Source organism: Amphiprion ocellaris, chromosome 22 (genome assembly GCF_022539595.1).
Source record: "Amphiprion ocellaris isolate individual 3 ecotype Okinawa chromosome 22, ASM2253959v1, whole genome shotgun sequence".
NCBI lineage: Eukaryota > Metazoa > Chordata > Actinopteri > Pomacentridae > Amphiprion > Amphiprion ocellaris.
In genome coordinates, this window is record NC_072787.1 from 26,059,514 (window position 1) to 26,074,802 (window position 15,289).

Genomic DNA, 15,289 nt, shown 5'->3' on the forward strand with positions numbered 1-15,289 from the left:
TAATGAGGAAAACTGGTAGAATTTTGATATTTTTTGCTGCAGTGTGTGGACAGAAGTTAGTGCAAGTTTAGATTAAAGCTCATTACAACACAATATATTTGTAAATATGAATTATTTAGACATTATTGTTGCATTATGAACAAGTATTCTGCTGTTTTTCCTGCTAAATCAACAAATATTTGGGTCCATAAACAGCCAGAAAATGGTGACAAACTCCTGTCAGTATGTTTATGTCCAACAATCAGACCAGAAACTTACAAAGATGGAAAACAAAAAGTTGTAAATCCTGTTCAGGGCTGCAAATAAGAAATATTTTCTTGATTAATGGATTATTTGGTCGATAAAATGTCAGAAAATGTCAATGAGTGTTTTGTCCACAATTCAAAGTCTGTCCACTGTTTCAGACATTTTTTAAATTGTCTGATTCATTAAACTTAAATATTTATATGCTTCGAAGACATAATGAGAGTAGAAAAGGGATCCTCGCTGTGGCGAAACACTGATATTTTTTAGCTTTTTCTGACATTTTATAGAACTCATCGAGGAATCTAATAAAAAAAAGATAAGATAAAATAAAATAAAGACAAGACCAGAAAAGACAAGGTAAGATGGGCCAAGGCAGGACCAAACAAAATCGGAAAAGCTAAGCTAAGTTGAGCTAAGATAGAACAAGACAAGACCAGATAAAACAGGATAAGCTAAGACAAAGTAAGATCTGACAAGACAAGATCAGACAAAATAGGGTAAGTTAAGCTAAGTTAAGATAAGACAAAATAGGAAAAGCGAAGAACTTTATAGATAAAGTGGTAAACGAGTACGAAAACACTGCTGCAAACCGGTTGGTGTATGTTAAGAAAACAAGGCAGTAAAGTTGGTGTAAAACTGTGAAAAGTAAATTAAAACGAGTCAGAATGAAAACAGGAGTCAGAATTATATAACATTTATGTTTATTAGCAACATAATGAACTGTTAGGAAGCCAAACCTAAGTGCAGGACGACGTGTTGATGTGGAAAAATTCATGTTCAAACATTATCAGTGTTTACATATATTCTGAATCTGTTTAAAACGAGGATGAAACACCGACAGTGTGAAAGACCAGCGCTCCGGGTTTCAGCGTTTCACATTTATTTAAACCACCAGCCGTTCTCCGAGTGGAAACGTCTTCACAGTTCAAGAACCAGAACATGATTTCTGTTTCGTTTATCGGTCGCCAACGTCCACACAGAGAAACGATCCGGTGTCGGGTCACCAGTTGGGACCTACGAGTGGTGAAAATACAGAAAGACAGAAAGACAAAGAGGTCAGAGGAATCCAGGCCACGGCTGGAGGGTGGAGCAGAGCAGAAAGGACAAACAAACAGCAGGAGGAGATCTGAAAAGGCCCAATGGAGGAAGAGGAGTCGAGAAGATGGGATTGGACGAGCTCAGGCCCGATTAGCGGCTGATCTGCTGGGAAACCTCCTTAAATTCAAACGTGTCAGCCGGTCACAGGGGATATTCCTCTACGTGTTACACAACGGGACCAAGCGGAAGTCGAATAAGTCGGACTAAATGCGTCGTGCCGAGCCTCAGATAGCGGCTCCACGCTGGTAGCAATGAGCCGTTAGCCGTCTAGCGCTCAGCGGTTTGGGTTGTGGCTAAAAACGTAGCAGCACAGTGACCTGAGACCTCTGAACCCAACACATAAACATCTAGAAACATTTGGAAGCAAGATCAGATTTGTACAAAAAAAAGAATCTGATTCATTGGTGTACTTAACAACCAAATAAAGTCACTCATCAGAATACATATTTCACTGTTTTTATCAGGTATTTGTTTCTTTACTCAGCTGTTTCTTTCTAGACAGTAGTTTGTCAGAGAGATGGACACAAACTCTCAAAAGCCGAAAGTGAATAAGACACTTCAGCTCTTTGGTTTTATAACTTTTTCGCTGACGTTGTGACTCTTGTAGATCTTCTTAATCCTAAAACTAAGCCCTTCTTTTCTCTTGTTAACATTTATTCAGCAATTTCCTGGTAATTTCAACATATGCCTGAAGGAAAATTGAGGAAAATGGTGCACATCAATGAAAGAAAAGTCAGATCATGCAGTAAATACATCCCAGAATCCATAGAATTCATTCTGGTTTTGAAGGAAGACACTGTGAACGGAAACTTCAAGTTGCTTCCAAACTTTTGGCCAGTAGTGTACCTCCGTATTAGTTGTGACTTTTTGCTAAATTTCTATAGTTTTCAAAGAATAAAGAACTTCTTGTCATTTCACAGCAATAAGGAAAAGTCACTGCACTGACTGTATGAGTACGTGACAAACAAAAACTCTTGAATCTTGGAGAAAAGACACAAGACGATTAAAATCAGGGATTGTGACGACGGTAATAACTTTGATTTCATCGATTAGATTCACGGATGTGGGAGACGTTGCTGTCGGTCAAAATACAAAAATCCTCAGGTCTGATAAAATATGAAAATTTCTTAAAATTCTGCCAAAAGGTCCTAAATGACAAATGAATAAACTCTGGACAAACTCTGATGATGTTGGAGGAACACCGTTACCCGAAATGACCCCATTGTAAATGATCACAGAACAAAAAGGTGGTTTATACACTGTGTAGAGATTCAATAGCAAACCACAGCCACACCAGTGTCCTAATAGAAACACACAGGAACTATTTTGAAGACAAAACCACCACGAGTGTTGTTTATTCACAAGTAGGGAGAGTTATCTGACTTCCTTTAACCTGCTAATACACACTTATAAAGCTCAAAAGTAAAATTAACTTAAACTTCAGGGGATTAGTCGACAGATTAACGGATAGAAAGTGAATGTGAGACAGCTTTTTCTTTCTTTTATGGCTGCATTAGTCTCCAGGTGTGTTCAGGTACCTGTGGGGCTGCTGTGGATGTTCTGTCGGCGGTTATTGAAGCGATTGTTCCTGCGTTGGGGTCCTGTGTTCAGTCTGTCTGAAGGTCCCCTCCTTGGTCCCTGAAGGAGAGAAAAATATTTTAAAAAGGTCAGTTGGACTCCAACATGTAGCCTCCATTAGTTGGACCACAGGTCTGGAAACAGTATATCTACTCTTTAAGACTCACCATGTTGCCGTCTCGTCTCCGGTTCTGTTCGTCTGCCCAGCTGGAAAATCCTTCATGGTCCATCTGCTCACTATAGTCCAAGTCCAGCTCACTGTCACAAACATTTTGAAAACATTTCAATCAAATGCTGAAATAACACAGAACAGCAAAGACACATAAATACCTCAAACACAAAATAAAAATGATAATAACAGTTGAATTATACGCACCGTTTATTGTTACATATAAATATATGTTGGAGTACATAAGTTAGGAGATAACTGAATAAATACAAGACAGACAACTGAACAAAAAAAACCCCAATATACAGGGCTTAAAGTGAAAAATAATACTGAGCCTGAACTTCTTTGCTTTTGGGTGGGGAATCGGGGTACAATCTAGCTAATTAATAAGAAATGAAGATATGTGCATTCACAAACTCAGACTACAGATTATAGTAATACAATAAAGGTCAGTAGGTGGCGGTAGTACTCCATTTGACTACAACATGGTGCAAATATATTGTTTGGCAACTAATCAGTAAAAGACATGGAAAAGGACATTGATTTACCTTTTAACAATATGTGCACCATTGGAACTATTTATTCTGAAATACAACTATGTAAACAGCTACAGTGCAAAAAATAAATAAATAAAATAAATAAATAATACAGTTTATAACAGCAAACTATAGTTTAGTTCAAATAATAACAAAAAACATTAAAGTGCTCTAAGAACTGGTAACTTAAACAATCAGAAATAAACAAGAAAACAGAAAATAAACAAATAGTTAACTACAGAAAACTACAGTTCAATTTAAAAAAACATTTACAGTGCTACAAGAACAGGTAAGCTGAATCTTTATTTTTTTCTCATCTTTGTCATCTTTCTTTCTGACATTTTTTACTTCCTCCATAAGTATTGAGGCATTGGCAATGTTCACTTTTGTGTTTGCCAAATGTTGAGTAGTTACTCTACAGTTATTCTCATCATCAAAAAAAAAACAAAAAAAAAAAAACAAGCACATTAAGAATTTTGTCCATGCTCTGGCTAGTGGCTTTATTAATATTCAGTGATGAGTGCTGATTTGACATGGACAGTTTGGACAAAGCACTCTTATCTTCGGCCAACTTTTTACACAGATTAACGAGTGGCTGAGATCTGGTGAACGACGTGTTCTGCAATGAGCGTGCACACATATTTTTAAATCACAAACCCGGTCAGTGATTGATGCCGGCAGGCCTAGCTCAGCAGTGGCTGTTGCTCCCAGCAGACGGGTTGTAGATCGCGGACAGCAGCTCTATGGGTTTGACTCGTGACGTGGTTCAGAAGCAAGCAACCAGCTCCTTCATTTGTTTTGCACCAGCAACCAAAGGGCTTGCTGTCTCTGTAGGAACGCGGCGGAGTTATGTGACGATCGGCGTACATTTGTCCTCCCGTCTATTTGTCTGTACACAACATTATTCAAAAAAGCGGAATAGCGGATTTGGATTAAATTTTCAGGGAAAGTCAGAAATGACACAAGGACCGAGTGGCAGTGATGCAGCTTATAGTCTGGATGCACGGATTTGTTAAAGATTTCTGTATCATTGAGAGATCCACGGCACCATGGCGTCACTGTAACCACGACAACAAGTAAACACTACGTCAGCTGCCTGCAGACAATCACGAATGCGATTCTACTACAAATCCACCACTGAGGACTTGTTAGACATCGACTGAGAAGCCTTGGCGGAACACTGGGCTCTCTGAGAGCCGGACTCAACTGTATCTGGATCTCAACGTGTTTCTCAGACCCGCCCCCGCTCTACTTCCCATTGGCTAGTGACATTACTTTGGTTGAGAGCAAAAGCTGCGTTCCCCTCATTCCATTCGTAGACAAACTCGATTGGCAATGTTGTCCTATCGCTTTTTCTTTTTTTTCGAGCCAAACGCTGGTGCCGCATGCCGGAAATCCAGCACGGTGCCTGAATACTTTAAGCCATGAATATATAGTATATCAAGTATGTCTGGAAGGAAACCAAAGGATGAAATCTTGAAAAACTTTGTAGTAGAAATCACGGCACCATAGAATGTGGCCATTTAATATCGATTTACCCACAAACACAATGACCTTGCCCTGCACAGCACCCTAGAAGTTTGAAACCACAATGATGAATCTGATAAATAACAACAGAAATAAGTGAAACCAGCTGTTTCAGTTTCACCTGACGGGACCTAGGGGGCGCTGTGACATGCTGCTTCCTGGTATTGTGACTTTCACCCCCTCCAGCTTCTCCTGCCGCCTCCTCTCCAGGTCGTGTCGCAGGTCGCCGGGGCCTCGGATCGGCTGCTGGCTCAAACCCTGGAATCACACCGTTGGTACGATTAACGAGGAAATCCCAACCGCTGCTGATCAGTAATCAATCAATCAATGAATACTCAGTTGTTCATTCTGTACCTGCATGGGTCCCAGTCTGGAGAACAGAGGCTCGTCGTCATGAAGCAGTGAGCTCATGTCTAAACTGAAGCCTCTGCAGAAGAGGAACAACGATAATGTTAAGTTTAGTCCTGATTTGATACCAAACACAGTGAGAATATTCCCGTCTGTCACCCACCGGTTTGAACTGAACCTCTGGTCCAGCGTCAACTCCTCCACCTCCTCCTCCTCCTCTGGAAAACCGCCTTTCTGTGGCGCTGAGAAGCGTTCGTTCAGGGTGACGCCGTCGTCTCTGAAATACTGATCTGTAGGAGCAGACGGGAGGCACTTTAAGAGTCCAAAAATATTTAGAACCAGGTAGTAAAAAGAAAAAGCTGTGCATTTGGGACATTTCTGTTGTCATTTTGGACAAATTGTGACAAATATGGGCAAGATTTTATCATTCTTTTGGTTTAATTTAGGTATTTTGGACCAATCTTTTGGCTCATTATGAAGAAAAGTTTTAGTCATTTTGGACATAAAGACAAATAATAATTTTGGACAAAGTGAAACAGAAACACATCCAATGATTATTTCTATGACTCTATTTAGTCCTATTAAATTGCTGCAGTTTGTTGTTCAAACTATGATACATCCCATAATAATAATGCTTTAAGGTGAATATAAAATCACTGTGTATAAATTTAAGGTATGTTGGATCATTTTAAAGTGATTTGGCCATTTGTTTTTAGTTGATTCTAGACTCTTTAAGTCATTCAGTGAATTTTGACTCATTCAACAGGTTTTTAAACAATGTTTGTGTCATTTTGGAAAAAAATTCAAGTAATTTTAGAAATACTTTGAGGCATTTTGGACATGTTTTAGGTATTTTGGATATTTTTGTAGTCGTTTTGGACAAATTGTGTCAATTATGTGTAAGATTTTATCCTTTTTTCTGTTAAATTTCAGGTGTTTAGGACAATTTTTGACTCATTATGAAGAACAGTTGAGTCAGTTTGGATACTTGACTGTCATTAAACTGCTGCAGTTTTACTGTTCAAACTATGATACATCCCATAATACTGACGCTTTAAGTTGGTTCTATAAGAAAACAAAAAAAAAACTAGAGTTAATGTTTAGATTGTAAAACTGATTTAACTGCAGTTTTTAACCAAACTCAAGTGTGTCTTTCAGACCAGAAAATACCTGCATAAAGCCATAAGGTTAAAAAAGCCTGAAAAAAATTATTTAAATCCACCGTTCTGTACTTCAAGGGCCTGCAGCTCTGAAAGTATTCATAGAATGAAGGTAAAATTCTGTATGTTATCAGTAAACATAATAAAGTTAGTGCAGACGGATAATCAGCTGGTTTTGAGGATGGCAGGGGGGAAGCACGAACTGATAAACTGTAATTTTGAACACCAAATTCCAATTTTTTCCTTTAGTTTACTGTTTCAGTGAATACTGCACTGTACTGAAGCTGTTCATAGATAAACTGCCAATTGTTAGATTTAGGTTTCCTTCTAAAAATGAGCTCCAGAGCTTTTGTCTCCTCCTGGCAGTTGGATTAACTGCACATAACACCATCTACATGTGCTAATAACATGACTCTCAGCTGATATCTTGCTTCTTTAGAACACCATCTTTTCTCTGAAGCTTCCTATATTTTTCTTTCATACTCTCAACCATGCTCCTGCACACATGCTCCTTTCTTTAGCTCTCCCACCAGATGACAAACACTGCTATACTGTGAAACAGTTTTACTGGCACTGATGTGCTTAATCACACGTTTATTTACATGTAAAATCTCCAGCTCTCAGAATTCAGTTTCTCTACAGTATATGAGCAGTTCTGACCTTTGACGAGGTGCACCAGCGTGATGATCTCCTGGGCAAACGTCCCAGTGTGCATTGCGGTCTCCCGGTACGTCCCAGAGTGCTCCAGCATGGGCAGGAAGTCCAGACGCTGGCGGCCGACGTTGACCAGGTCTAAAGAGAGCTGCCGGTCTGAGGAGTAACACAGCGAGCTGCAGGGGAGAAAGAGGAGGAGGAGGAGGAGGAGGAGGAGGAGGAGGAGGAGGAGGAGGAGGAGGAGGAGGAGGAGGAGGAGGAGGAGGAGGAGGAGGAGGAGGAGGAGGAGGAGGAGGAGGAGGAGGAGGAGGAGGAGGAGGAGGAGGAGGAGGAGGAGGAGGAGGAGGAGGAGGAGGAGGAGGAGGAGGACACCAGGGAAACTTTAATTCCTCTCCAAATAACAAATATTAGCCTTTTAATGACTGAAGAACACAGAGTTTGTCTTTTTTTGGTTAAATTTCAGGTATTTGAGAATTTTTGGCTCATCATGGAGAACGGTTTAGTTATTTTGAGTTTTTTGTGGAATTTTGGCCAGGTTTATGTGTTTTGGACAACTTCTGGCTCATTATGAAGAAAAGTTTAGTCCTTTTGGATTTTTACTGGAATAACTTTGGACCAAGTGAAACAGAAACACATCCAGGGTACCAATGAGATCGTTTCTGCTGCAGTTTTACTGTTGAAACTACGATACGTTGCAATAATACTGATGCTTGAAGTTGGATATAAAATCACTTTGTGTAAGTAGAAACACGGGATATAAACAACAAAAACAAAGGAAAATAATATTAAAATCCTCTTTACCTTACCCAGCAGACTTACCTTCCATGAGCTCTTCCAATAACTACACCTTTAACACTGACTTTACACCCCGACACAGATTCAATTCAGAATATTTTCATGGATATTTAATAAGGCTTAAAGTGAAACCCAGAGAGGACCAATATGCCCCGTTTTTTTCCAGACCGGTGAGTTAAAGGTTGGGTGAAAGTTCACACTTCTTTTCTTGTCCGAAATCTTCGGTTTGGTGGCACAACCGAGTCTCAGTGGGCATGTTTCGACGGCTTCGTGGAGAAATTTGTGTTTTATGACTTGAGAGGAAAATAAACGAGTTTCTTCGTTTCCAATTGCTTCAGGACTCGACTTCTTATCCTCCTTGTGATGTTCAGTCCCTTGAAGAGCCTGATTTATTCCTGAATTCAACATCTCCCTTTGAATGCGAACGATTTGATGAAGTTTCCCATTTATCAGCATTAGTTTCTGTGTATGGAGTCTTTTCAACAGTAATGACGGTATTTATCGAATTAACTCCTCCTTCTGACAGCATTAATGATCACGTTCATCGCTTCAATTTGTTCTTTTCTTAAATCGGTGATATTTCAACTTCAATTTTCCTGTGTTCTTCAGGACATTTGATTTTGTCTTCGTAGCTTTGACATCTTCTTGTGACAGCACTGAAAATGCTCCGATTTCTTTTTTCTTCCAGCTTTTAAGACTTCAATTCCTCCTTTCGACAGACATTGTGCCATCTGTTGTTTTCATTTGTCTTTTAGACAGCGCTGATGATTATGTCAATTATTCTTCTCCTGATGTTGTGAAACTGAAATCTGTACGTTGGAATCTTCTCCACAGTTCCTTTCCATCTTTTTCCATCCATCGGTCCCAGTTTATCATGTCCGTCTGCAGCTTTTGCATCACGGACAATCTCTGAATCGTCTTCCAGCGTTTCAGCAGCAGCCAAACCAGGCAGAAGCAACAGGAATAAACACTCTCAGCTCATCCACACGGAAAGGGGAAACCTGCCCGCCAACATCTTTCGACCCAACCGGTGCGATTGTCTCCACCTTCTTCCCACAAGTGATTAAACATCTTTCAAACTCTCATCTTCCAATCAAACATCTTGATTTGTGCCTTGAATATTTTCATCGCATTACTTCCTGCTTGCTTCCTCTCTGTAGCACTGCGAAGACGAACCACATGGCTTCTACACAAGTTGTGTTGTTTCACTGGTTCGCCCATCGGTACTTCCATGTTTTCGTCACTGTTTGACTTCCTTTCTAAAAAAGAAGAAGTGAACAGACGCTTCCTCTCTTGTCAAGTCTTTACTTCATGATCCGTCTTCACTGAAGTCTCCTCAAACAGCTGCGTCAGAAAATCAGACGGTGGTGGTTCAATGAAAAAACACAGCGGCCGTCTGTCACAGTCTTTTCCATTCTCAGTCAAAGCGGCTCCAAAAAAAAAAGTCCTCTTCACGTTTTCTAGACTTCATAGCATGATATAGCAGGTGGCGCTTGGAGACCTTTTCCAGTAATTTTTAAAAAGGAAATCAGCATCAGTTTTCTGCAGCTCACTCCTCATCACTCTTCAGCGAAATCCTTCCAGTCCTGAGGGTTCTGAAATTCTCGTAAAAAACTCCAGTGGAAGACAAATCTGCTGCCTTTGACTTTGAACGTCCTCTTAAAAATCGTGAGCATGAGCTTCGGTTCAGCTTTCCAACAAAAACCAACGTCTGTCAAACATCACTCCAGCTGTTCAGGACTGTTTTCCTTTCCATTATCAGTCAGAACAGATGAAGATTCAGTCACACAGAGAACCTTTGTCCTTACATCTTGAATCACAACCAAGTATCAGATCCTGAAGGTTCATTTCTTCATGTTGGATCGAGTCACATATTTCCAGTGTCGATCTTCTTCTTTCACTCCTGTAGAATGGCATGCGACTCAAACTGTAAATGTGAAGAAGGAAGAGTTTTCTTCCAGTTGGTTCTTTCTCCTTTGAAAAAACAATGAATGCTTGCTTACAGCATTCTCAAACGTCATCTTCAGTGTTTCTTCAGAAAGTTTGAGCTTTTCTTGAGTTTTCTGCCTGAAGAACAGCAAAAGCTTCTTTCGGACGACTTCACGATTGGATGAAAATGAGTGGAGGAACTTGGAAGAACTTCGGTTAAGCCTCTTGACTGTACAATGTGAGGTGGCCGGTGCTCCAGCAGGACCTCAAATTATCCACCAGCAGTGGTGCCGATTCTGGATTCATTTCAGTGGAAGCCATCTGACATGATGAAGTGCTCATCGTCCTTTCGATGCCAGTCTTGGTGCTCCACGTGGCTGCTCTCTTCTTAGTTTATTTTCTTTGTGAAAAAGAAAGTGTGAACTTTCCCCTCTCACCCTGGATAACTTTTTAGAAATACTCTACCTGTTTTGGTTTACGGGTCGACTCATGTCCACTTTGATTGTGAGTGTTTCCTCCGTCACAACGGTCGCGTTGTCGGTTTTCTGATTGATCCATCCTTGCTGCCTCTGACGGGGCATCTTAGGGTCCAGGTCTCGGTTCAGGTCTCGGTCCAGACTTCCAGGCCTGTTCCACTGTTGGGGTTTGTCTTCTTCTGCCCAGTTAGGCTCCACTTCGATGTGGTCCTCATAATCTTCCCTGAAGGGTCGGAAACCTGGTCTCTGGTCTTCGTGAGGATGCTCTTGGTAACCCTTCTGTAGGCGTGGTTGACTCCTGGGCTGTCCAATCCTTCCACCTTGAGTCTGGTTGTAGTTCCTTTTCAGTGGACGATCACTGCCTCTCCCCATTTGGTTCATGGTACCAGCTCTGTTATCAAATCTCATGGTGTTTGGTCTGTCCTGTACTGGGCTCCTCCTAGCTTCAGAATAGTTGGAGTCTCTTGGGTTATCTTGAAAATGCCGTTCTCTTGTGTCTTCTTGACCATCCAACCTGCTGTCGGACATCCTGAAACGCTCCTGAGAGGAGCTCATTGGACGAGGACTCCTCTGCCGATCAAAGTCGGGCTCACGATCCCTGCGATTGTCAAACTGTTCCCATCGAGGCACTTCTCTGCTGCCGGTCATGCCGTGACCGTGTTCGATGACGACGGGCCTCGAGCGCCGAATGTCTCCGAGGGGAAGTTTCCCCCGAGAGTCTCCTCCAAAACCCTCTGCCGGTGAGTCCACTGAGTAACCCTGTTCCCCAAACTCCTCCCTGTACCTGTGATGGCATAAGAGGAGGTGACATGGTTCAACAATGATACATGGAACCGCCGCAAATCTGGTTTTAATTCACACCTGAAACTAGTCATTAGATGTACGATTTAATTATTATACCTTCAACATAACTTTTTTAGGGATGTCCCGAGTCTGATGCTAAGTTCAAGATCAGACCCGATCTCAGGAAATGATTGATACCAATCAATACACAAACCACTACATGACTGATTAATTTTACTTAAAGAAGGTACAGTTTAATCCAGTATGTATCCAACTGGGATATAATACTTGATCATAATATTGCGCTTTCGCTATACCATTACTGCCTGTGGTCTGAAAACAGCTGTCATCTGTACGATTTTGGCAGCTCAACCTTGTTTATACTAAACAAATATGTGGCGTATGTGATGTAAACACGCAGAGAATTGTCGGTCTGAATGACCAGAAAACTATCCTGGTTTCCAACCAGGTGTAGTTGAACATCCTGGTATTCTTGGCATACCACATTTGAGCAGACGATATATGTTTCTAGCATACTGTAACATGGAAGTATGTATATTTGAACACAGTCTCAGTCATGGTGCTCCTTTGCTAGCTTAACTCATAAAATGCTGACTTGGATGAAGTGGAAGCAAATGAAAAAAAATGAAAAGAAAAAGCTTGCTTAGGACATCTCATTTTCTGAAGACCGCTATATGAATTAACAAATAGTTTGAAATAAGACATGCAGAAATAATTTCTTCAGAAGAAATTGCAAAGAAAGAAAACTTGAAGCCATGCAATATTTGCTACAGTCTAGACAGCATTAGTGAAACTAAGGCGCAAAGACAAACAGTGAGGAGTTCTGCTCTACGGAAATTAAGAGAGATGAGATTCCTCTGCATTCTTCGCTTCCCGATAGCGCTGCAAAGCTGTTTGCTTAAACTTTACCCAAATTGATCGGCGTCATCCATTTCTCTCCTTTGCCTTTTAAAAGCGAGGCTCCTCTCGTGATGTGGGTTCTCCCTTTGTCTGCCTCTATTAGAACCTTGCATGATCCTCTTTCCTCTCTCCCTGTCTGCTGCAGCTCTCTGGTCATCTGGTCTGGTACCAGGACTGACGTCTCTGGGCCTCCCTCGGCCTCGGCCCGGTTCCTCCCTCCTCCAGCCCTTCACCGCCTCCCTCTGGGCTGACTGAGGCGTCGGCGTCAACCTTTCCCTCTTCAACCTCGGAGGCGACTGGGGCGACCTCGTCCTGGCTTCAAAACTCTGCGGGTGTTCTCTAAACCCTCCTCGGCGTCCATCGTTGCCTCCATCATGTGGTAGGGGAAGCCTCCGGTCTTCGTAGCGCATCGAGCCGTGATGGGGTGATGGCCTCCGCTGGTAGAACTCCTCCTGGTCCAGACGACGTCCGAACTGATGGTCATCTGGGAAAAAAGGGGATCTTCTCTGGCCTTCTGGGTACATCTCCTTCCAGAAGTAGTCCCTCGGTTCTTCTGGACCTTCTCTGAAGTGGTGGCTCCTGTCCATCGGGATTCCATCAAGCTCTGAAAGGAGTCTCTGAGCATCAAAACCAGGCTCCTCCCACGGGAACCTCCTGAAACAGTAAAAAAATACTGATTAAACCACAGAAATCAATAAATCAGTATTCACAACCTGTACACAAACACAACACCAGCTGATTTACCTGTAATTCGGAGATCGGGAACGTGGTCTTGACATTTTGACGACCTTAAAGGAAAAGAGAGATTTTTCTTACAAGATTAACCATGTTTACTTTCTACCAACATAGACAAGACTCTCCACTAGAGACACGAAGTTTAAGATGTGAAATTACAACATATAATTGCTATTTTGTAGGACTGGACTCGACTATTCGAATATTTGGTCGTTGTGGTAGTATCCGAATATTGATTTTGAGATAAAACAAGTTGTGCTTAAATGCAGTTAAATGTTGATTATACAAGTTATGGTTAAATGCGATTAATTGTTGATCAAATGTAATTAAGTATTGATTAAATGTGATTAAATATTTCCAACAGGACCAGCCCTACTATTTTGGTAAAGGAGTGAATCTAATTAAACAAGTGAATCTGAACAATCCTCATAACTGGAGGTTAAATGGGTTTGATTAAAGCTGCAACACAAACAGCTGCTGGTAGATGTGATGATTTAACAAGGATTCCAGGTTATTTTCTGATTACAAACTGTCTCCAATATTTTGTTTTTATCTCCAGTAAATTAACGGAACTTATAAAGGGGCTAGGTGAATTTGAATAATTCCATACAGTATTGCATCATTATGGCATAAAACTATTTTAACCACGTTAGAGTTGTATCAATAATGTTTCTAAAAACAAGCCAAAAATAAAAGTTAAAGTTTTCATCCACCACTGTAGAAACGTTTGGTCTCGTGTATTACACATGACTCACGCATATTTTCCATAGTAATAACACTGAAGAGTCTTCGCCTTTGTATTTAAGTCAGGTAAAGTTAAAATTTATATAATTTTCTCAAGTTTTAACAGCAATATTTAACTTGCTAATATAAATTCAAACCATAAACAACATTACAGAGGCTTAACTGGAATATTTAGCTGCATTTGTAGCTTATTTTTCTACTGGAAATCACTTATTCTCATCAGCTGTTGCTTTAAAGCTGCATTATAAATAATATAAACTTCGCTTGGCGTGATGCGTGACTCAATATGAAACTAACGGACTGATTAATCGATGATAAACTGTGTGTGTGTGTCGACGTTACATTACACTGATAGTTCCTTAAACTGAAACGTAAAACTTCGCTTTTACGACAAACTTTAACTATTCAGGAGCTACAGCATACATGCTAACTTTAGCTAATATTCAGCTTCCTTACACTGACCAGACACTCAAACACGACTGACTGTTGAATATAAATTCTTAAAGAGCCTCCACAAATATCACTAACAAGCTACATAACATGTTCCCCAACCGTTTCAAACATTTAACCAAGCTGTCAGTGCACACAAGCTAACGTCTAGCATGCTAGTTAGCGGCTAACGGCTGTCGTTGACTTACCTTGAGATACGACGCCCGTTAGGCTAACGCGGCTAACTAAAGCGAGGAGAAGAGCAAAACCCGAAACATAACCGGTTAAAATGCGAGAATGTGACCCTGTCTGTCAGCAGATGCAACTAAAAGCCAGCTACGAGCGGTGTTCTCTCCGGTAAGACGTGCAGGAAAATGGCTATTGACGTTCCCTCCGCCGCAAGCTAACTAGCTAGGCTCTTTAGCCGCCGGCTTTTCAAAATATAAGCGCTGGTTGGGGCTACGCGAATCAACAAACGCTGTCAAGCACCGGACGGGTTTTATTTTGAAAATCAAGTTTCTATTATGCAATCATAAATCAAATAAAATAATAATTTATATGATATATAATTAGCAGATGGGTGAATTGGAATAGATAAATAAATAAAAGTGTGTTAGAGTGTTTTCAGTTGGAGGCTTTTTCAGTTCTGCTACCGGAAGTCATTCCTCTCCACTATGATAATGACTTCCCATTGTGCAACGACGACATTATTCTGGAAGGACTTCACACATTCAAGAGTTCTGTCCCATTTTAACCCTCATGTTGTCTTCATTTATGAGCACCAAAAATATGCTTTTCTTGTCTGAAAAAAAAATCCAAAAATTCAGCAAAAAATTCCCCAAATTTCTGAAAATTTGCAAAACCTTCAGGAAGAAAATTCAAATAATTCCTTAAAAGTTTTATTGTAAAAAAAAAAAATTCCCCAAATTTGGCAAGAAAATTCTTGTAAATATTTTCCAAAAATTTGTAAAAATCTTCCAAAAAATCCTAAAAATATCTAAAGTGATTACATATATATCAGTAAAACTTTCTATTTTCTTTATTTATTTTATTTAACTTATTTGACCTTTATTTTACCAGGAAGTCCATTGAGATTAAAAATCTCTTTTCCGAGGGAGACCTGGTTTCTGGTTGTGTTTTATTTTTCACATAAAAAATAAA

At 40.5% G+C, this 15,289-nt stretch overlaps 1 protein-coding gene across 1 annotated transcript; it reads right to left on the minus strand.

Annotated features, from left to right (window-relative positions):
- Positions 1–930: 930 nt before the first annotated feature.
- Positions 931–14,551, minus strand: zgc:112982 (uncharacterized protein LOC503771 homolog). The gene is made up of 11 exons (XM_023273996.3): positions 14,338–14,551; positions 12,965–13,008; positions 12,230–12,874; positions 10,506–11,300; positions 7,323–7,492; positions 5,666–5,792; positions 5,509–5,581; positions 5,276–5,412; positions 3,090–3,180; positions 2,883–2,982; positions 931–1,260 (listed from the first exon to the last, which is right to left on the minus strand). Exons 2-11 carry the CDS (start codon positions 12,997–12,999, stop codon positions 1,247–1,249), a joined length of 2,187 nt encoding a protein of 728 aa, XP_023129764.2. The 5' UTR covers positions 13,000–13,008; positions 14,338–14,551; the 3' UTR covers positions 931–1,246.
- Between the last annotated feature and the right edge of the window lie 738 nt (positions 14,552–15,289).

What these genes read in the sequence shown, in the direction of transcription:
- zgc:112982 (XM_023273996.3), bottom strand. Translation starts at nt 12,999, where the DNA reads ATGTCAAGACCACGTTCCCGATCTCCGAATTACAG. An exon ending in GCTGGTGCACCTCGTCAAAG is followed by an intron (nt 5,793 to 7,322) that starts GTCAGAACTGCT and finishes CTGCTCCTACAG; the next exon opens with ATCAGTATTTCAGAGACGAC. An exon ending in CGCCCCCTAGGTCCCGTCAG is followed by an intron (nt 3,181 to 5,275) that starts GTGAAACTGAAA and finishes TGTTTGTGACAG; the next exon opens with TGAGCTGGACTTGGACTATA.